The sequence below is a fragment of the Eleutherodactylus coqui genome, chromosome 6 (assembly GCF_035609145.1).
Source record: "Eleutherodactylus coqui strain aEleCoq1 chromosome 6, aEleCoq1.hap1, whole genome shotgun sequence".
In the NCBI taxonomy this organism is placed as follows: Eukaryota; Metazoa; Chordata; class Amphibia; order Anura; family Eleutherodactylidae; genus Eleutherodactylus; species Eleutherodactylus coqui.
The window spans coordinates 125,766,105-125,789,420 of record NC_089842.1 but is presented as its reverse complement, the minus strand read 5'-3'; the positions used below and the strand labels follow the sequence as shown (position 1 = coordinate 125,789,420).

Below are 23,316 nucleotides of genomic sequence, written 5' to 3'. Positions count from 1 at the left end.
AGAACACTGATCCAGACCCCGCAGCCTCCTGCTGCTAACCTTACTGTAGACCCAGTGTAATTGCAGGACAATTCCCATCAGGTCTACAATAGAGCCGCTGTGGTAGAATATGGCATGGGTATATTATTTCTGCACCCGGTTTAGGTGGCTCACACATGCTCCATTACTATCAGCCACCCGGTGATTTCATCAGATGCAGACCATCATCTAACGCACACATGCCAAACATAAAGGCCACAGACTGAATCCGGCCCGCCACCTAAATGTATGTGATCTGCGAGGTCCACTAGAAGTCCTGCTGAGTGGCGCTGCATGTAAAAACCTAAGTGTGACAGGAGTCCCTGCGTGCCACGGCAGAGTGTTCCCCCACCCACTCGTCCTCACCTTGTGAGGCAGCGGGCCCCCAGAGGTGGAGCTGCAGCGCACTGCTGTCACCATCGCGCCAGGCGCCATAATCTTTTTGGCCCCAGTTATGGGAGGAGCAGCTACTAAGTCAGGAGGCATTGAGTAGGTCAGAGAATAGTCAGCACCTCCACCATTTTGTAATTTAGCACACACACTGGCTGCAGCAGGCTTTCTGGGGGCTACTTACCTAGAAAATAGCATTGTGGTTGTCTGTGTAATTATTAACATTACCCCTTTGCTGCTTTATTGCTATGGGTGTTTATCAACTGGGGGAAACTACCTACCTGCTGGGGGCACCTACTAAATGGAGGGGATTACCTCCCCCCCCTCCAATCCATCTACCCCCTCCTCCCAACAGACTTTTACTATGCAGGGCCTCAGCGCAGTGGTAAAGAGGGGGAAAGGGCTGACTACTACCCAACCTGCTCAGCTTGGTCTACTACTTAGGTGGCGCACCAGAACATCGCTGCTGGAACAATTTGAATCCCAAAATGCCCAACAAGATGCAGAAGGATGGCAATACAATGAAAGAGGGGAAAGGGACTCCATGTTTGTACTTCAAGTACATCTTTTGTGTTATGAGGCAGTATCAAGCACTGCGGTGAAGGCAACCATAAGGCTACATTCGCCATAAGTGAGAATCTTGCACAAATTTTGTGTGTTGCGAGACACAAAACTCACACGAATATGAACTCCATTCTTTTGAATGGACTTATTAACACGAGCAATTTTCTTTCCCTTCACAGTGATGCTTAGAGGATAAAAATTGCAGAATTTTCTATATTTTGGCGCCCTTTAGAAAAGCCTTGCCTATTATTTTCAATGGCATCTTCAAAGACATCACATGGCACTCGTATGCCGTACAATGTGAGGTTTCCCACTGAAGTCAATGGCAAACACTTGCGCCGAGTTTATTAACCCAATATCACACTTGCCCGTGTGAATGTAGCCCAAGTCATCAATAGTAGATTAGTGGGGGTTCGTTGCCCAGGCCCACTGTGGATCAGCTGTTCGCTGCACCAATGCACTCATGCGCTGAACTGAATTCTGCAGCAAGCAGACAGCTCCGTTCTTACTGTAATGGCCAGGCTTAGTATTGTAGGCCAAGTTCCCATCAAAATGAATGGGAACTTGGCCTGCATTACCAAGTCTGGTCCCTACAAGAAAAACAGAGCTGTAAGCTTTCTGCACAAATTAGCTCAGTGCACAAGCATGCTGGCGTGGACTCTTGCCCATCTACTATTGATGACTTACCCTAAAGATAGGCAGATCAATAATTTGCAACTGAACAACCCCTTTAACATATTCACTGCATAAAAAGGAAGCAAAAAGGTTTTTGACTAGAACATACCATTAATACTTTATGGAGCTGCTGTATGTGATTCTCTAATCCACTGGAGGCTGACCAATCACAAAGTCCACCCTCAAAAATCCCTTCCAGCTTTATCCACAAAAGCTACCATCTCATATTAGTGAAAAGATAAAATTTAGCTCTTTATTTTATGTAGAGTGCTCTTTAAGATAATTCCAAATGAAGAAAAAAAATACAACTCTACAAGCAAAGTGTGTTTGGGGTGAATACAGCACCATAACCAGGGAAGGGACCGCTGCGTGTGAGCACATGGTCCTGGCATAGATTGGTCACAAATGAGGAATGCATGGTTTATAGCGGCCATAGACTTGTGGGGATTGTTGGATAGAAAAAGAAAAAAAAATGGGGGTAAATTTAGGAAACGTAAAACAAAAAAGAAAAGCTATGCTCACAGATTTGATCCAGTACTGCAGCCCAAGTTTTCTCCACTGGGCTTTGTTTATATGGCTGAAGCAGTGATGTAACCATGTGACAAACAGAGCCAATCACTGGCCACAGCTGTATATGGCAGGTGATCACTAACACCAGTGATCGGCTGCAGTAGTTCCTTGGGTATACAGGCACATATAAAGCCCAGTGGTAGTGTTGTGTTCAGCTGGTGAGTATAGCGCCCAAGTTTTCTATATGTCAGAAAAACCTTTAAAATAAATGAAGCCAAGTAGTGGGCAGAGTGATCAGAGTCAAAAAATAAAAATCAGTGGGAGCAATGCAAAAAAAAATAAAATTAAGTTATGTGGATAAATTGCAAAAAAAAAAAAAAAAGAAAAAAAAAAGAAGACCCAGACTGCAACACAGCAGCGATGAAAATTACTGAAAAAAAAGCATCAAATTAAGAAAACATGGCAGTTTTCTTCCAGAAACAGTGCCACACCTGCCTATAGGTTGTGCCTGGTATTGCAGCTCAGCTCTATTGACATGAATAGGGTTAAGTTGCAATACAACCTGTGGAAAAGTGTAGCACTGTTGATGAATGAAAGCAGCCATCTTTTTCTAATCCTAGGCATGCTTTAAATCAGTGTTCCCCAACTCCAGTCCCCATGACCCCCAATAGGTCAGGTCTTCACCTGTGCATTACTGAGGAAATCCTGATGTCACTATGGTCACTGCCTCAGACATTGTCACAGGTGTTCTTACCATGGGATATCCTAAAAACATGACCTGTTTCTGGTCCCTAAGGTCTGGAGTTGGGGACCCCTGCTTTAATAGGGACATCTCCAGATACCCTCAGCAGTGCCTACACTATGATTCCCCTTCACCATCATGCGATTATATAGCACTGCTTCAGTTTAGTGCATGGACTGAGGCAATTGGGGGCAATGAGGAAATAACCGTGTCAGAAAAAAACTGGCAAACCCTTTTAATAAAAAGAAACTGGGTTAGGCTGCAACTTTCTTAAATACTCCCTACCCTGATCATAGGGCAGACGACGGAGGAGGGGGCTCGTCCGGGCATGGTCTCCTGTCCCTGCACCAGTGGCCCCCCTTGTAGCCAGCACAGGGTGAATACACAGACGTTGCACCCAGTCTTGGTTGTGGTTTCATGAAACCCTTTAAAAAAAGGACAAAGTTTGTCAGTTGTGGGGCAAAAGATTACGGCTATGGCCATTTTCGAGGGGGAAGGGTTGTGCACTTTGGTCATGTGACATTCAGTCTTTCAGAATGAGAAAAACAGGAGGAGCGGCTGCGGAACACAATCCGGCTCCGGTAGTGAAGAAAAAAAGAATAATGTACACACACGGACACGTTTAAAAAGACATTCATAAAAGCATCAAATATATCCAATGCTGACGCCTGTCCAGACAATATATTCAGTATGTACATCCTTGCCATCAGCATGACGAGCGCGCAGTCATACAGCACAGTTTACAGTGGACAGGCCGCAGCCCAGTGGTCATTGATCCTGCTCCTCAGGCTTGGTCCCACCCGTATCCAGAGACATTTTCATGGCAGCTCTGAGCATGTCCTCTTCACTCATTCCAGATTCTGCAGAAGAATGAAAGTTATTCCAACAATACCATCACCCAACATGACGTATGCAACATAAGAGAAGCCTACGGAAGGTTAAGACTGGGCAGAGTACACTGCACCACAAAGGAGTTGTCAGAAGCAAACTAAACTTTCTATGTGTGAATGTAATGATGATGTACATAAGCGATTACAATAGGAGAGTCTAGTACCCCCCTCCCTGTTGGGCCACCTCAAGCCTAGAACCATGATGGTATACAGTCGGCCATCGAAGCATCCAGCTCCGTATGTTATCCTGCAGCATATTAGCCCACAGATGTTGCAAATGGGCTTCTAGATTCTGCACGCTTGCAGGCTGCCGAAGCTGGGATCTCAGCAGGTCCCATAAATGCACGATCAATGATAAATCTGCTGACTACGCCGACCATAAGTGTGGCAACCTATCAAAGGCATTCCTGGGAAACCGCTTGCTATGTATGGGCAAATATCATGAAAAATGCCTGTTGGAAGCCCTGCCAGGAGTGGCAACGGTAACACATTTGGCCGCAGGATTTCCTGCATGTCACAGAGCGGTTTGTGTCCCTCATATCACTTATAGGGGTGACAGACATTCATATACAATGGCTGCCTAGATGATCACACCAGCAGTTGGGTTGGTATGTTGCTCCATAGCTAAGGCAGGATTGAAGCGCTCACCATGAGGCCTCCATACTCGAACATGACCATTGTCGGCTCGCAAAGGTTCCGTAATGAAGGTGCCACCTGTGTCTGAATGGTGGACAATGCAACTGTTGGATCTGCTCATGCTTGTCAGCGGATCGCATGATCCTCTTGGTAGGTGGTCGGTCAGGACCGTTCGGAGCCTATTCACTGTGTGTGTGCACCCTCACCGAACCAATGCTCCCAGCACCTCCTAACAGCTTGGTCCGAACAGTCTAGATGGTGGGCAATCTGTCAAAACGACCATCCTGCTTTTCTCATTACAATTATGTGCCCTTCTCAAACTCTGTTAACTGGGCGAAATGTCTTAGAGGCGTCTAGTGGTGAACGATCTCTCAACGAAAGGTACACTATACAAAAGCAGCCTCTGAGAGCCTTTTTATATGTCATTTGTGCCAGTGGCGACTGTGCCTGCTTTGCAGCCCATCAGGTATTGCATTTTGGGCTTTTTCAGTGAATGTCTTGGTTTTATCTCTCACCTCTGTGATTTTAATATAGTTAACCCTTTAAGGACATGGCCCATTTTGGGCTTAAGGACGCAACGATTTTGGGGGGATTTTCAGCTCCATTTTTCAAAAGTCATAACTTTTTTACTTTTCTGTCAACGCGGCTGTATAAGGGCTTGTTTTTTTGCGTGGCGAACTGTAGTTTTTGATGGTGCCATTTTTGGGTACATTGACTATATTGTAAAACTTTTATTATTTTTTTTATGATAACAGGGAGAGAAAACGCATCAATTCTGCCATAGATTTTTTTTTTTTCACAGCGTTAATCATGCAGCATAAATGACACAAGTAGTGATGAGCGAGCATACTCGCCAAGGGCAATTGCTCGAGCGAGCATTGTCCTTAGCAAGTACCTGCCCGCTCTAGAGAAAAGAGAATACTCGCTCATCTTTAGACACAATCCATTTTTTCGGTAGGCCGGTACGATTACAAAGATACCAAAATTCTTACTTTTTTTTAGGTTTTTCCACTTTTTGCAATAAAATCTTTTTTTTTTTTCTAAATCGCTGCATTCAAAGTCCTGTAACTTTTTTATTTTTCTATGTACAGAGCTCTGTGACAGCGTATTTTTTGCGAGACGAGTTGTAGTTTTTATTGGTACCATTTTGGGTACATATGGCTTTTTTGGTCACTTCTATTGCGTTTTTAGGGAGGCAAAACGCTAAAGATTTGCATTTTGCAAGCATTTTTTTTTAACGCTTTTTTTCCGTGCAGAATCAAAAGCAAGTGCAACTTATTGTACACTTCGTTACGGACGCGACAATACCAAATATGTAGGATTTTAATTTTTTTTTACCTTTTTTTATGCCAATATGAGAAAAAGCACACAAAAAAGGGTTTTTTTTTACATTTTTTTAGTTTTCTTTTTTGTACATTTTTATTACTTTTTTTTATTTAACACTATTTGTGTCCCTCTGGGGCTGATGATTGCTGTGATAAGGCATTGCAGGACTATTGTCTTGAAATGCCTTATCGCTTATACAGCGATCACAGGATCTGGCAATAAAGGACGCCAGTATCTGGCGTTCTGTTGCCATGGCAACCAGCCGGGCTCTCTGCGATTATATCACGAGAGCCCAGCAACTTCACAGAGGGAGCGCGCTCCCTCTGTGAACCCTTCCCATGCTGCGATCTACATAGATTTTTGGCTTTTTCAGTGAATGTATATGTCAACATGAGAAGCACTTTTTCGGCCTGTGGGGTGAGACCCAGAGTCTAATCAGACCACAACTGTAATCAAGTACATATCTGGGTTCTTTATTTTTTTTAATCAATGGGCGTATAAGCAGAAATCTAAAATTAAGCATGTCATTTTCCTAGAAAGCAGCAGTGACATCACTGAGAATGCAACTTATCCATTTGCTAGAAAGCAGCGCTGACATCAGTGAGAATGCAGCCTATCCATTCACTGGAGAGCAGCAGTGACATCAGTGAGAATGCAGCCTATCCATTTGCTAGAGAGCAGCATTGACATCACTTGGAATGCAGCCTATCCATTTGCTAGAGAGCAGCGGTGACATCCCTGAGAATGCAGCCTATCCATTTGCTAGAGAGCAGCAGTGACATCCCTGAGAATGCAGCCTATAGATTTGCTAAAGAGCAGCAGTGACATCACTGGGAATGCAGCCCATGTATGTAAATAGTCTTACACATGCAGTACTAACTGATATGAAACCTCACACCATTTCCAATAATCATACAGAGCCAACACTGACTTGGTACAACTTAACGAGTTACCTGCATCTGTTGTTGCATTGTTCACATCACAGCACTGTTCAGGTTTTATCTGCTGCTGTCTAAAAGAGAGAATTTTATTGGTGAGAATTACAGTTTATTGGGAGAAATTAAGTACAAAATACAACCACATAGATATGATAGGTTACTTGCATTACTGAAGTCAGTGAACATTTTCAATAATTTGTTCCATTTACTGTATGTTCACCTTTCAACACCGCAAACTTCAACTTAGGTCATACTCCAGAGCTACAGTCACTATTCTGCAGGCTTCTGAGCTGGAAACTCCCAGTATTCATTTCTGGGAAAGGTCTTCTTTATACCAAATACTGTAGAGTTATCTGATGTAGAAAAAACAGCTCTACTGTATTGTAGGCCATTATAGAACAGCTACGTTTTTAGAGGGCGTCTGTCCACAAGACTGCGGCCATTTTTTAATACAATTCAGCTGAATTGCAACTGCAGCTCTGAAGTGTAAGAAGATGTAACTCAAAAATCACAGGACAAGTAATGTATGTACACAGTGACTTCAGCAGCAGAATAGTGAGAGCAGCTCTGGAGTATAATACAGAATGTAACTCAGGATCAGTACAGGATAAGTAATGTAATGTATGTACACAGTGATTCCACCTGCAGAATAGTGAGTGCAGCTCTGGAGTATAATACAGGATGTAACTCAGGATCAGTACAGGATAAGTAATGTATTTACAAACAGAATTAATTCTAAACAGTATGTAAACCACAAAATAGAATTCAAAGCGTTGGCTAGCAAAATGATTCACAATCACACTTGTTTTCTTGGATGATACCATTTATGTTTTTCTGAACTGCATTCAATAACCCTGTGTGAGGTGAGACTATGCATGTACAGTGTCATCAATCTGCTTTCGCATTAAGCTGCCAGGATTCTTAACTAGGAGATATGCAAAGCCTTGAGGAAGAAGGGAACTGGACAGGAGTTGGAAGTTGAAAAATATCCTTTATTAAGCTACGCATTTCAGCACCTTCACTTGGCTTGTTCATTACACAGTGTAAGCCAGAGGAAAATTTAAGAGCCATAGACAAAGCAGCGGCTGCTGTCGCAGCAGTCATGTGACAAAGTCTCATGACCACAAGGGCATTTAAAGTGTCACATGATCACAAGAGAACAGTACAAATAGAAGCCAAATACTAAAATTCAGCTTCATAATAGTGATAGAAAGAGGTACACAGATGTAATGTGAAACAGTTCAAATTAATGGAGTTAATGGTCCGACATGGTGCAGTTAACTCGGCATATGTTCAAGGCGATGAATACATACATGATACTCTGTGATATAACAGGAGATAAAATAAATGTGATTCGTTACTTTTCAAAATACATCTGTCTTCTTTGGCGCAGTTCTTCCTGTGTGAGTGATTCTTGTTTAGAGGTCCCTGATGTCTGTGGCACACTGGGTGGTGAGGTTTCTGTGTATTCGCTGCGATGTCCTCCTGCAAGTAAACACATATGTAGTATGTGGATGGAGAATTAAGCCCAATGTCCACCGGCGGTTCTGAATTGCGGAAGATCCACAAATCAAGGCACCCATAGGGATACATGGGCGTCTGCAGGTGAAATAAAGCATGCGGATTTGATTTGCAGACTTTTTGGTCTGGGGGAAAAAAAAAAAAAAAGAAAAACAAACAAAACGCAGCATGCTTTATTTCACTATGGATCCCACACGAACAACTTCCATGTGAAGAAAATGAATACCTGGAGAGGTAAGTAGAACACCCGCAGTGTCCTCAGCCATGAGCAGGGTCAGATTCCGCTGCGGCCTCTCGCATGTGGAATCCGGCCATGAGCAGGGTTGTATTCCACTGCGGTCTCTCGCATGTGTAATCTGATCCGCCCGTGGAAATGAGGCCTTAGTGTCAGAGGCAGGGGAACCATGGATAGGTCTCCAAACACATGAGAGTAACAGTAAATGCCTCAAATTCATGGGATCTTGTATCTCTTACAGCTGAGGTTTGTGTTCAATCTAGACAGTCCTCTGTGAGCTAAACAGCCTGGACTCCTGTGCAGGTTAAATGGATCAACCTGATACATTGTAACAAAATGAGGACAAGCAAGAGGTTTGTATAGTCTAGACTGGACACACTTGTAACAGCCCTCAACTTTCTTAAGCTTTAAGTCAGACAGAGATTTCCTTTCACTGACAGGAAGCAGAGATCTTCAAAACGACAATGAATAGAAACACAAAGTCTAATATAAGGTCATAGAACTCTGATCGGTGTCACTGAAACCCCACTGTTGTACAGTACCTGTCATACTAAGTTGTATCGCTCTGCGGAGATCTGCCTCCTCATCCTCCATGTCTATCTGCTGCCTACTGAGCGCAAGTGCCCTCTGTAAGTTCTCTTCATCCTCGTCCATCATGGGGGATCCATCGTACAACTGTGAACTCTCCACGCCGGGAACACTCCTTTGTGAGCTAGACAAGAATTACAAATTAGTTTAGCAATTTTGACCAAAATCTACTAACTGCTCTAATGCTAAAGACTCCACACAGATGGGCATTGACAAACACGTCACTGGATCATCCCAGGCATGTACAGGCTCCATCGTGAAGACCTTTAACATGATATGACCCGAATAGTCAGAAGAGGTCAGTATCACCCTTACTTTTTGGCCAATTCTCACACAGACATCAGTAGCTAGCTATGCTTTATCTTAACACTGGGCTACCCATGTGGCGATTTGGACTACTGTCCAGGCATGTCTTGCATCGTCACAATGATTCCAGTAATATTATGATAACTTTTGCTGTGGCTGGATACAGCTTGCGCTACCTTTGGTCTCTCAGTGCTGCATCTTCTCCTATGAGCCGCGGCCGCTGCGTTTGCTGCACCCGAATCATCTGTAGGATCTGGTCAGCTTCACAGTCAGGTAGATCTCCTTTTACCACAAATATGGAGTAACCTAGAAAAGGGTTTGCAATGAACGTAAGCGATTCATTCCACACGTCATGTCCTTGTCATCTACCAGACTACCGGGCGTTGTCACATAAGGCTGTATGATGTGAGAGACACAGATTGCTCACCATGGTCAGTGGCCATGTTATTCCAAGAACTGTTTCTTTCAGTAATGAACCTTTTATAAGTCACTTTTAAATTCACTTACATTTCTGATTTTACCTCTGAGACTAGAATCCTACCGCCATCATGTGATCCTGCCGCCACTGGTTCCTATTGGTGAATGTGACGTCACATACATTGCACTAATACACCTCTGTATTGCTACTGCCACAATCACATGGGACCATAGAGCAAAGCTATCTTATGGATCCACAGCGGTTGTGCTGCAGTAGCTGGGACACCAAATTCTATATAAGGCATGCCAACAATCCCTTGCCGTGCATGGGACAGGGCGAGTCTGATGCATGTGCAGTTGTCAGCAAAGTCTTTCAGTGTATATACCTAAAACTGCACACATGGAGATGAGGCAGAGTTGGGACAGAATGGGAAACACGGTTTTCAGTGTGTCACTGAAATTACATTGTTCTCAGTAAAAGAAAACAAATGATCTCGTAGACATGATACCTTTTAATGGCTAAAAAAAGACATGATGATATTATAGCAAGCTCTCAAACCTACTTAGGGTTTTTCTTCAGGCTTAGTGGAATTGAATAAATAATATATATATATATATATATATATATATATGCATACACACATATACATATACACGAAAAAGGCACAGATATGGTGTGATTAATTTGCACTTTAAACAATACCAGAACAGGATGAGTAGAGGAGTAAATACTTAAAAGGTCTACTGATAAGATCACCAGGCCTGTGGGTTATTTGTTATAGATTTCTCATGTTCTCCACTTGTGCATGAACCCACTTAGAAGGTTTATTCCTGTCTTGAGAGTGTCAAAGATGGTTATGAACTTGTACTCCCAAATTCTTCTATGATGCTGAGATTTGAAGTTGTATTTTAATATAATAACTTTCATATGTTCTATGTTGTGTCCGTGACTAGAAAAATGCTCAGCTACAGGTAATTCTGTCTTTCTTTCTTTAATTGTGTGGCGATGCGATCTCATCCTCGCTTTCAGTCTTCGCCATGTTTCCCCAACATAAAGACCCCCAACAGGACATTTACTGCACCGGATCAGGTACACCACATCAGACGTGGAACATGTGAATGTCCCCGGGATCTTATAGTCCTGCTGTGTGTTGGGGATCCGTATCCTGTCCGCAGTCAGTACATGTGAGCAGGTCTTACAGCTCCTTACATTACAGCGATAAGTTCCTTTTTGTGTCAGAGGGCAATGCACTCCTGATTATATAGTTGCTCAAATTAGGAGGTTTCCTGTAACACAGAAGCGGAGGGTCCGGGAATATGGTTTTCAGTCATCTTTGTGTACGGTATGATGGAGTTTCTTTGCGATTTTCCTTAGTACCTCTAGCTGCGGATTGTAGGTCAACACGAGTTTCACGACTGTTTTCTTCCTTCTCTGTGTATTGGAGTAGTTGATTTCTGGGTATCCTGGTGGCTCTGGTGATTTGGTCATCAATTGAGGTGGGATGGTAGTCCTCATTTAAAAATGTCCTTTTAAGATGGTATAGATGTTCCTCTCTGTCTGTTGGGTTGGAGCACATCAGGTTGTATCTGATGGCCTGCCTGTAGACAATGGAATTTTTGATGCGTTTAGGATGGGAACTGTCCCATCTGAGGTATGTGGGCCAATTAATAGGTTTTTAGTATAGGGATGTCTGTATTGAGTTGTTTAAAATTTTTCTAGTGGGATCCATGGAATTTTATTAGTTCTTGTCCGGAGTTGGTCCAGATGATTATGATGTCATCAATGTAGCAGAAGTAGGCCAATAGTTTGATGGAGCAGAAGGCCAGAAAGTCACTTTCTAGTTTTGCCATGAAAAGTTTGGCATACTGTGGTGCCATTTTACTGCCAACAGCTGTTTCAGAAATATCTCTTTGCCAAAGGAGAAATAGTTGTGTGGGAGGATGAATCTTCTGAGTTGTAACACCGATTCAGAGACACCACCTTTGGCCTCAGGCGGTCAGTACATCTTTGTGTGGGATGTTAGAATACAAGGATTCCACATCCAGGGTGGCCAGGATGGCACCAATGGGGAAGGGAACCTATGATTGACAGTTTGTTCAGTAGCTCAGTGGTGTCTTGCAAGTAGCTGGTTGTGTTTCTAACCAGTGGTTTGAGGACCCCTTCTTCCCATCCTGAGATTCCTTAAAGGGGTTGTCCCGCGCCGAAACGGGTGTTTTTTTTTTTTTCAATAGCCCCCCCGTTCGGCGCGAGACAAACCCGATGCAGGGGTTAAAAATAAAAACCGGAGAGTGCTTACCTGAATCCCCGCGCTCCGGTGACTTCTTACTTACCTGGTGAAGATGGCCGCCGGGATCTTCTCCCTCGGTTAACCGCAGCTCTTCTGTGCGGTCCATTGCCGATTCCAGCCTCCTGATTGGCTGGAATCGGCACGTGACGGGGCGGAGCTACGAGGAGCCGCTCTCCGGCACGAGCGGCCCCATTGAGAAAAGCAGAAGACCGGACTGCGCAAGCGCGTCTAATCGGGCGATTAGACGCTGAAAATTAGACGGCACCATGGAGACGAGGACGCTAGCAACGGAACAGGTAAGTGAATAACTTCTGTATGGCTCATAATTAATGCACAATGTACATTACAAAGTGCATTAATATGGCCATACAGAAGTGTATAACCCCACTTGCTTTCGCGGGACAACCCCTTTAAGTGAGGGTTCCAACACCTGAGATAACTGGATAGTTTCGGAAGCATGTAGAATACACCAACCCCAGGGTATAAAGTCCAACAGTTTTGTGGAATCCACAGAGACTCCAGATGACCCTTCTCAAATCCCTTGCATATTTTTGAGTTGGGTCTGGATCCAGTTTGGTGTAGTACCTGGTGTGTGTCAGTTTATATGTAGTCTGGTATATTCATGAAGACTATAGTACCTTTATCTGCAGGCTTAATGGTGATCTTCTTGTTGTCGTTTTTGAGTGCATGGATGGCCCTTCTTTCCCGAATATTGACATAAAATGCTTCCTTTTTCTGCTTGTCCAGTAGATTGCACCACATGTATGAAGGAGTCTATATATTTATGCAAAGTAGAATTGCGACCAGGAAGGGTTGATCAATCAGATTTCTTCTTGGCCTCTAGTTTCTCCTGTGTTTGAGTGCTTGAGTCCTGTCTAGTCTTGGTCATGGAAGAACTCTTTCAGTCTTAGCCTCCTGAAATATTCCTCCATGCCACTGCAGAGTTCTGTTATTAAAATGAAACTTCAAATCTCAAAGTCATAGAAGAATTTGGGAGTACAAGTTTAAAACCATCTTTGACCCTCTCAAAACAGGAATAAACATCGCAAATGGGTTCATGCATCAGTGGAGAATATGAGAAATCTATAGCAGAGATAACTTACAGGCCTGGTGACTGCCTAACACCAAATTAGAGACCATAAAACTTTCACATCTTTATCAGTTGACTAAGTATTTACTCCTCTAGCCCACCTTTTCTGGTATTGTTTCAAGTGGTTTTTAATCGCACGCCTTTTCACACACACACATATATATATATATATATATATACACACACACACTTCTTAGGATCCATTTCATTAAGCCTGAAGAAAAACCCTAAGTAATTTCAAAAGTTCACAAGAACATCATGTCTTTTTGTTAGCCATTTAAAAGGTATTTCTCTTATGGAGAACGGTCACATTTTGCTCTACTGGCTAACACGGTACCAAACATTTTTCTTTTTACTGAAATTACAGCCATGCTCAGCTTAGGAAGTAAAGAGAATGGAAAATGCGTTCACATAAATTGGATACTGGTATAAAAAATACAATTCTGCAATGATATTTACTGTCCGGCTATCTCTACAATTCGTATTCGGAGACGTAGGATATTTTTTCAGAACTCTGACGGCCCCTTTAATGATCAGAATTTAGGGCAGATTATTGTAGTCACTTTTTTTTTTTTAAAGGAAACAGAGATATTGGGTCAAGAGAAACTCTGCTGCTAAATACTGGGCCATGGGAGATAGTCTGCCACCTCCTGAGGTTACGCACAGCATGCACCAGGGACCACCGCCACCCTGCTGCTCTACACCAGGACAGGAAGAAAATCATTTCTGATGTGTTAGGGAAAGCCTGGACTCAATGCTCAGGGTACGATGACTCTTACATAGATTTATAGTTGGGCATCCGTTCAACTTCCGGTTATTTCAGATGTCAATTATTTTAAATAGAGAAGTAAAAACAATATGAAGTGTTACCTTCCTGTTGCAGCTGAGCTAAGAAGAGTGCAAGGTAGGTGTCTGATATGAGCTCTGGGCCTGTCAGCAGGGAATTCAAGTTGAACCACTGCAAAATTGAAAAACCAATTATAAAAAAAAATATAAAAATAAACACAATGATCATATTACCCCGTGAGTGAAAGCCAATACGTCATATTGCATTGGACATGAACAGGCATTATTCTGATGCATGCACCTTTTTTACGGCGCTGCATTGGAAGCCCAGCATGGGTGTGCCACAGTGGGCATCGGTGGGAGCTCAGCAGTCTGATGACAACCGGTGCTCCTGCTCTAACTGCTGGGATAGGAAATAGCTCAGATTCAGATAGTTTAACCCCTTGGATTCCAAAAAGTCAATGCAAGTCATAGGAGTAGTTCACAGTGGAAAGGAGCTCCCTGTATAACACACTGGCCCCGCGCAACATAATTATGGGCAGGGAGGCAGGTTACTATTGCAGCCAGAGGCTTAGCAACGGTCTCTGGCAGGGTCTTACGAACTATTAAGTGAAGTTGAAGTCCCCTAGTGGAACTAAAAACTGAAAAAAGTTAAATTTAGGGAAGAAAAAAAAAAAAACTCAACGCCACCTTTACTCCTTGTTATGGGAAAATAAATATATATTTATTAGGCCTCGTTCACGCGGGCGGCACGGCATCGCTGCAAGAAAAATCGCAGCGATATCACTTCGCTGGTAGGTGCGATATCTCTACGGTTTCTTGCGGTGATACCGCGACTTTGTAGCACCAAATGCAAGGATTATCAGGGGAGCTTTGAAATATAATCCCTTCCCCGAAAATAAGCTAAAGCTGGAAAAGAATAAATAAATAAAACAAAAACACACATACATCACCTTAAAAGCACTGTCAGCCCAGCCGCATCTTCTCCATGAGTCCCTGGCACTGATCTTCTCTTCTGCCCGGGGATTGAAAAATCCCTGCCTCCTGGAAGTGCTGCCTGTGATTGGCTGACGCTTAGCCAATCACAGCCAGTGCTTACAGGAGGCGGGGATTTTTCAATACCCGGCCAGAAGAGATGACGAGAAACGGTGCTGGGGACCGAGAGAAAGCTGCAGCAGCGTTAGACAGCGCTTCTAAGGTGATGTATGTGCATTTTCTTATTTTTTCCTGCAGCCAGGGCTTATATTAGGGCTCTGACAGTAGGATTTCCTACTGTAAAAGTTGCATCGCACCACTAGAAAACCACATTTTCATGCGATACAGCAGAGAGGAAGGCTCCATAGGGAAACATGGGCTACAAAACCTCCCCTAAACATTAATAAAGATATTCAATACATTAATAATGCCCCCAAAAATTGGGATGAAAAATACAACTTGTCCATCAAAAAAGAAGCTCTCAAGCTGCTGAGCTGGCGAAAAAAAAAAGAAAAGTTGTGACTTTTGCAATGAAGGGATGAAAAGATTGGTTGGTTGATTATACCTCAAATAGGCCAGCCATAAAGATGCCAAAGGGAACGTGTACAAGGTATTTATAGTACTGCCACCATCTGCTGACATACATATCAGCAGTTTCCTACACATCCGTATTTCAGGGTCGCAAGCTGACTATATACACTGGATATTTGTAAGGGGACCAATTACAGTAAGACTCTTTAGCAAATAAAAGGTCTCTGGGTTCGTCATCCATATGTGGTCTGCAATAGTCTTGCCCCATAATATGACGAAGAGTAAGAATAATCCGCATACGACGCTGTGGAATATGTCACTATGTAAATATAAGAAATAAATGACATCTCTATATAGTATATAACACCAATATGACAGATCTGTCACCGACTAGGCAGACTTGTCCTGCTACATCATACAGTCCAATTTATTTTGCCATCCAATTAAAGAGGATCTCTCCGCATCCCTGATAGGGCTGCTTTAGTAATTAGTTGTAATCCCCATTAAACAATCCTGGTTCATGTTTTAGTACTCAGTTCTTCTGTTTCTTTGTAATTCCTTGCAGAAATGCATTAATTAACAACTGAGTGTTACAATTCCCCTTGTTAAAGCGCCATGTCCCTACCAATTCCCGTACTGATTGAACACCGGCAGATTGTCTCTACCCCCCCCCCCTCCCCCCCCCAGCTGGTTACACCTAGGGAGGATTATCAGAGGGACAGCACAAGTATTTACTAAAACAAATATATCAGGAGAGATGACAGGTCCTTTGAAAAAAAAAAAAAAAAAAAGTAGCATTGGAATAGACATTCTCCATATATACATCAGACTGCAGATAGCCATAAGAGCCAGAATGAAAACCTCCATTCTTTACACTGCAGGCTACATTCATAAAATAGGAAAATGCTGCCAGATAGAAGCAAGATTTATATGACATGGCGATTTCGCTTTTCACGATTAGGTTTCATTGACAAAACATTTATACACCCTCAAGTATTCCAGGCCATTTCCTGTATTCAGTTCCATCCAAACTGCAACATACCTGTTTCCCTAACTTCCGCACAGTAAACCAATGCTCCTTATAGTTACAAATAAAGGCTCGTTCATTTCTGAAAATAAATTAAGGAAAAAAAACAAATACGTAAAACCCATGATTCTTAGATAAATTATACCCCAATTATCACAATCACCCTGTGTCAGCAGCAGACTTCAGTCATTCAGCAGAAGCTTCTAAACATCAAGTAAATAACATCTGGTTCAAGGCTAGGGCTACACAGTGTCTTGTGGCCACGAGACTTACAGGGGTAAGTGGCCGCCGGGATACTTCAGGGTCAAAGCGGAAGCACTGCTCCAACTGCAGTGTAGCGTCCAGCGCCCGTAATTGCAAGCGCAGCTCTCACTGAAATCAATGGGACCCAGCCTGCAATTACCGTGTTTCCTCAAAAGTAGGACTTACCCTGAAAATAAGCCCTGTCCTGATTTTCAGGGGGAAAGGGGTGGGGCTTGAAATAAGCCCTAGCTACACAACATTCAAAAAAACAAAAAAAATATGCAATACTTACCTAGCAGGCGCCGTCCGGGTCCCTCCCGCTTGTCTCTGGAGCTATGGCACTCTTGCTCAAGCCCTTAGCAGCCGACAAAACATCGCTTCCTGGTAACAGAGTTCATAAACCCCGTCTCTAGGAAAGCGATGGTTCTGATTGGTTCTCGCGCGCTGTGGCTGAGCCAATCACAGCCATTCAATTTGATGGCTCTGATTGGTTCTTGAGTACAGCAGCTCAACCAATCAAGCCATCGATTGCTGGAGGCGGGGTTTATGAACTCCGTTACGATGAAGCAATGTTCAGTTGACTACTGCGGACTGAAGCAAGAGCACCATAGTCCCGAAGACCAGCAGGAGGGAGCCGGATGGCACCTGCTAGGTAAGTATAAGACATCCTCCAAAAATAAGACCCTGTGCCTCTTTTGAGGCATAAATTAATACAAGACAGTCTTATTTTGGGGGAAACACTGTAGAAGCACAACTCCTATTGATTTCGATGAAAGCTGTGCTTGTAATTCCCTGCGCCATCCGCTACACTGGAGTTGAAGCAGTGCTTTTTCTCTGACCCGGATATATCCCAGCGGCCGCTATCTGGATAACCCCTGTAAGATTACAATGTCACGCCACAAAATCACAACTACTGATAGTGAATGCGTTCACGTTGCATCTTACAAGTTACCTCGATACAACAGTTGGCATTACTCCAAACCTACAACACTTCAGCGTGACCGCATTCACTATCATTTGTTGCGATTTTAGCAGTGCAACTAAGTCGCCATGTAGCCCAAAGCTAAATATGGAGTCTTACATAGGATCTATGCCGAGGATCTGATACTCAGGACTGTTGAAGAGAATTAGTTCTAGCCCCCAGACTCTTAGTGCGTCACTTATAACCTATGGAAAGAACAAAGCAAGAAATGCATCACTGCATTGTGTATGAGCGAAGCTCTGCGGTACATATCAACAAAATGAAACTTACGATTCTTAAAAAGAAATGTAATTATACAATATATTCAGTTGCTGGTGAATTCACCATCTTTCTGCTTCTAGTGATTATAGTTAAATAATCTTTGAGGACCATTTATAACATACACTGTAAATCACATGACATTACTTATCCTGTACTGATCCTGAGTTACATTCTGTATTATACTCCAGAGCTGCACTCACTATTCTTCTGGTGGAGTGAAAAGTTTTCCTATACTGATTCTGAGCTTCAGCCTGTAATATACTTCAGAGCTACACTCGCTATTCTATTTATAAATACAGGATAAGTAATGTCATGTATGTACACAGTGACTCCACCAGCAGAATAGTGAGTTCAGCTCTGGAGTATAATACAGGATGTAACTCAGGATTCGTACAGGATAAGTAATGTATGTACACAGTGACTCCACCAGCAGAAAAGTGAGTACAGCTCTGGAGCATAGTGCAGGAGAAACTCAGGATTAGTACAAGATATGCAATGTACGTACACAGTGAATCCACAATAAAATAGGGAGTGCAGCTTTGGAGGTAAATGTGTACTTTACGTTCCAAAACCAGAGGTCAGACTATACGCATTACCCCCCTCAGTGACAAGCCTATTTTGAGCCTTAAGAACCAAGTGATTTTCATAGTCTCATTACAAGAGACATAATATTTTGACATCGCCATATAAGGGATGAGTTTTATTTTTAATGGCACCACTCTGGGGTATATATAATGTGTTGTATAACCTTTGTTACATTTTTGGTGGATTGGGAAGAGAAGATGAAATAATTCCACAGCAATTTTGACGTTTTGTTTTCACGGCGGTCACCATTCGGTAGAAATAACATGATACATTGTCTTATCTGTATCAGTATGATTACTGCGATATCAAGTTTGTATAGATGTTTTTAACTTTTAATATTTTAGCAAAGAAAAAAAAACAAAAAAAAACACCAAATTTTTAAAGAAGAACAATTGAACCTGCATTCTAACACCCTTAACCTTTTTATTTTGTCAGGTCTCATTTTTTTTCAGGGAAGGAGTTGCAGCTTTTATTCATACATATGACTTTTGAATTGCTTTTATTGCGCTTTTGGGGAGCCAAACAAAAGAAAATTAGCAATTCTGGTTTACTTTTTAAAATTATTTTTATGGCGTTCACCAAGGGAGGATTTTTTTTTTATTGAACTTTGCTATATTTCAATCCCTCAAGGTGTGATTGTTCAATTGATGGGATAGTACAGTGCATTACTTATGTAGTGCATTCTACAAAGCCTAGGACAGCAGCCTATTAGACTCTGCAGGAGGCAGGGTCTAATAGGCCATGTTGCATGGCAGACACAGAGTCCTTTGTCAGGCCTCTGTGTCTCAGGCTACCATGAGAACCCAATGGTGCCTTGCAATTGCATTGCGGGGTGCTGATGAGTGACAGGAGGAGCCCCCTTCTCCTGTCATCTGCTTACATGCAGTAATTGCTATTAATTGTAGTAGCATGTAAGAGGTTAAACTGCAAGGATCTGAGGTTTTTCAATTCCTGTCAGTTACAGAAGTAGCCTGGCTATCAGTAGCCAGCCAAGCCACCCCACCCCCTACTGTTTCCATCAATCGATTACTACATGTGACAGTAGTTTTTGTACGTTTGGTTCTTGTATCTGTTCTACCCCATTTGGTAAGCACTGCGGAATATTCTAGCGCTATATAAATAAATATTATTACTACTATGCATGTACAGGTTTAAAGCCCATTAGTGACCGCTGTAAACAGGCGTATTGGGGGGGGGGGTGGGGGGGTCACTAAGGTTAACAGTGATGTGATCTTATAAACATCTATGGCCTAAACTACACAACTTATAAAAATGGGGGGAAATGTATAATAAAAAATGCCACAAAAGTATCTCAAATTTTGGCACAAACCTTATTTGCACAAAACTTTGCAGCTTTTTTACTTTTAGTCTGCTCATGCCAGTTTTCCAAAATGTGGGCCTGGCTTGTCAGGAGAGGATATGGCCACTGCAGCCCAACAGACTTAGGTTTAATTTACATCAGAAACTGCCGCTAATAGCTGTCAGAGAGACAATGGATGTATCGAGATGCAACAAGAATCATGTTAAGACCTGCGCTTGAGACGTTACTCTTAATAAATTTTCCCCCATGTGTCCATATGGTGAACAGAAATTGCATGTGATTATCACATTTCCTACATGTAGCATCTTCTCCAATAGCTCCATTCCCCTCGCCCATAGTAAATGGTATAAGTGTGGTTGCGATTTCGCCGTGACTCTCTATATGTGATAGTAGTCTTAGAAATCTGTCTTGTTCTTCAATATAATCACTATTTCCTGGCCGAACAGCCTGGACATAGATTTGAGCCTATCACCAGTATGCTATGGAGACCCATGTTCATGCCGTCTGGATGCTCGCTGCTGCTTCCTGTATGGCTCTCAGGGACCACCAGGTGGTATCTAGTAAGAAGGTCCCCAACACCAGCCCGTTTAGACACATTGGGCCCTGTGATCTTTAGGTACGACCCTTTCAACAAGACTCACCTGAATGGAGAAGAAGCCACTGTCATCCATGTTTCCAGATGGCTGCTGCAATAAGGAAAAGAAGTAATGAGTAACAGTAATCATCTAGACAGCAAGTTCTTGGAGCCCTCATCACATACTGCAAAGACCAATTCAGGGTTAGGCCGCCTGCACACGGGCGGAAATCCCATGGCGGGATTTCCCGCGGGATTTCCGCCACTGAAAGCCTGCATAGGAGTGCATTAAAATATGCACTCCTATGCAGACGGCCGCGCGAAATGTCACGCGGCAAACAAACCGCGGCATGTCCTATTTCTGTGCGGGGCTCGCAGAGCCTCACACAGAAACGTCACTCACCCAGCCGCCGGCTCCGGTGTGCGCATGCGCCGGCTGCCCGTCAGCCGGCACATGAAAGAGCCGGGGCCGCCGGGCGCGGGTGAGTACGCGCTCCTCCCTGCAGGCGCTCGGGTCGGGTCCCGCGGCGAGAATTCTCGCCGCCGGATCCGACCCGCCCGTCTGCAGGCGGCCTTACAGAAGGGAGAGCTCTGCAAGTTTCTAATCTATTTTGTTGTTCCTCTGCACATGTTTGCTGTAAAGGAATGGAAACATTCCTGTTTATATTCAGAGCTTGGAATTCATCCTACCGTAGTCCATACATCTGAGGGCTTGTTACAATGTATCATTGCAGGTAACCGTTATCAGTCCAGCACAGGCAAGAGATTTGCTATTAACTTGCTGTTGTGGATAATATGGAATTCTCAATACTGATACAATGTAACATACCTTCAGCTGTGAGGAGTTGGTCTGGACATGTTTACAGTCTCTGGTTGTAAACAAAATATTTCCATTCACTAACAAAAACCAAAGCTCCTCCACACTAGTTCATATGGTGACCAGTGGGGTGCTGACAGCGACATGCAACCATATAGATGCCTTGTACAACAAGGATAAAGCACCGCCTGCATGAGGAAGGAAGCCAATCCGGGGGACCCCCATTAGTTTTCTACAGGGGATGAAGTCCCTACCTGCACGAAGGTTCTGTACTCGGTGGTGGACATGCCGCCCTCCGCCATTCTCATCCGTTCCTGCTCATCTAACTGCAAAGCGATGGATGACAACTCCACCGGGCTGAAGTACTCCCCCTGCAGCAGGTTATTGAGGCAATGCTGGGCACAAAGGGAGCCCTCTTGCTGGAAAACATGAGAGGGGTCACATCAGAGGGGGTCAGTCAGCGGAACTGCATATTTAACAACACTATACACCGCAGTGATGTCATCTCCTGTATCATAACACTATACACGGCGGTCATGTCACACGTCCCCTTTATGATAGCAACATACACGGCGGTGTTGTCACATGTCCCCTGTATGATAGCACTATACACAGCGGTGATGTCACACGTCCCCTGTATGATAGCACTATAGACGGCGGTGATGTCACACGTCCCCTTTATGATAGCAACATACACGGCGGTGTTGTCACATGTCCCCTTTATGATAGCACTATACACAGCGGTGATGTCACACGTCCCCTGTATGATAGCACTATACACGGCGGTGATGTCACACGTCTCCTGTATGATAGCACTATACACGGCGGTGATGTCACACGTCCCCTGTATGATAGCACTATAGACGGCGGTGATGTCACACGTCCCCTGTATGATAGCACTATAGACGGCGGTGATGTCACACGTCCCCTGTATGATAGCACTATAGACGGCGGTGATGTCACACGTCCCCTGTATGATAGCACTATAGACGGCGGTGATGTCACACGTCCCCTGTATGATAGCACTATAGACGGCGGTGATGTCACACGTCCCCTGTATGATAGCACTATACACAGTGGTGATGTCACACGTCCCCTTTATGATAGCACTATACACAGTGGTGATGTCACACCATTTAGGGGTTGATCCAGGGAACAGTCTGATTGCCATTAGGGAGTCGGGAAGGAATTTTTTTCCCCAAAAGGGCTATCTGGCTTCTGCCCTTGGGGTTTTTTGCCTTCCTCTGAATCAACACAGGAAGATAGACAGGCTGGACTAGATTGACATTGTCTTCATTCAGCCTAACGAACTATGTTACTATGTCCCCTGTATGATAGCACTATAGACGGCGGTGATGTCACACGTCCCCTGTATGATAGCACTATAGACGGCGGTGATGTCACACGTCCCCTGTATGATAGCACTATAGACGGCGGTGATGTCACACGTCCCCTGTATGATAGCACTATAGACGGCGGTGATGTCACACGTCCCCTGTATGATAGCACTATAGACGGCGGTGATGTCACACGTCCCCTGTATGATAGCACTATAGACGGCGGTGATGTCACACGTCCCCTGTATGATAGCACTATAGACGGCGGTGATGTCACACGTCCCCTGTATGATAGCACTATAGACTGCGGTGATGTCACACGTCCCCTGTATAATAGCACTAGTTACATGACAATGACCTCACACTTCTGCTGTACTAGAACACCATGGACAGCTGAGAGGTCTCCGGTATAACGAGGCTCCTCTCCCTCCTCAGGTGGTTCCTGCTGCTCCCGGCTCCCACTGAGATCACTAGTCTGAGCCAGGAAGAGAGCTCCGCTGTAAGTCCCAGCTCTCCGGCTGTATCCCTCCGCCCCGCTGCCCGCACCCGGCGCTGCATACACCCGCTAACTTACTTTCTCATGAAAGATAACCTCCATGTTTATTTGTCTCAGCTGCCGGCCACACCCCTCCTGCTTACGTCACGGAAGTGCCGGTAACGTTCTGGCCAATCGTGCACGAAGAGTCAGATCACGTGTCAGGGTCTGCCCTTCGCTGATCAGGTGGCATATTAACTTTTTCCAC

The 23,316-nt window shown here is 43.8% G+C and overlaps 1 protein-coding gene across 1 annotated transcript; it reads right to left on the bottom strand.

The window, feature by feature from the left end:
* Positions 1 to 1,874: 1,874 nt before the first annotated feature.
* On the bottom strand, positions 1,875 to 23,243 carry ATXN3 (ataxin 3). Its single transcript, XM_066607540.1, has 11 exons — positions 23,148 to 23,243; positions 21,491 to 21,655; positions 20,487 to 20,531; positions 17,778 to 17,863; positions 16,469 to 16,535; positions 14,005 to 14,092; positions 9,516 to 9,645; positions 8,988 to 9,157; positions 8,051 to 8,174; positions 6,705 to 6,763; positions 1,875 to 3,759 (listed from the first exon to the last, which is right to left on the bottom strand). Exons 1-11 carry the CDS (start codon positions 23,169 to 23,171, stop codon positions 3,668 to 3,670), a joined length of 1,050 nt encoding a protein of 349 aa, XP_066463637.1. The 5' UTR covers positions 23,172 to 23,243; the 3' UTR covers positions 1,875 to 3,667.
* Between the last annotated feature and the right edge of the window lie 73 nt (positions 23,244 to 23,316).

What these genes read in the sequence shown, in the direction of transcription:
- ATXN3 (XM_066607540.1), bottom strand. Translation starts at nt 23,171, where the DNA reads ATGGAGGTTATCTTTCATGAGAAA. An exon ending in ATCCTCGGCATAGATCCTAT is followed by an intron (nt 16,536 to 17,777) that starts GTAAGACTCCAT and finishes ATTTATTTTCAG; the next exon opens with AAATGAACGAGCCTTTATTT. An exon ending in AGCTCAGCTGCAACAGGAAG is followed by an intron (nt 9,646 to 14,004) that starts GTAACACTTCAT and finishes ACCCTTTTCTAG; the next exon opens with GTTACTCCATATTTGTGGTA.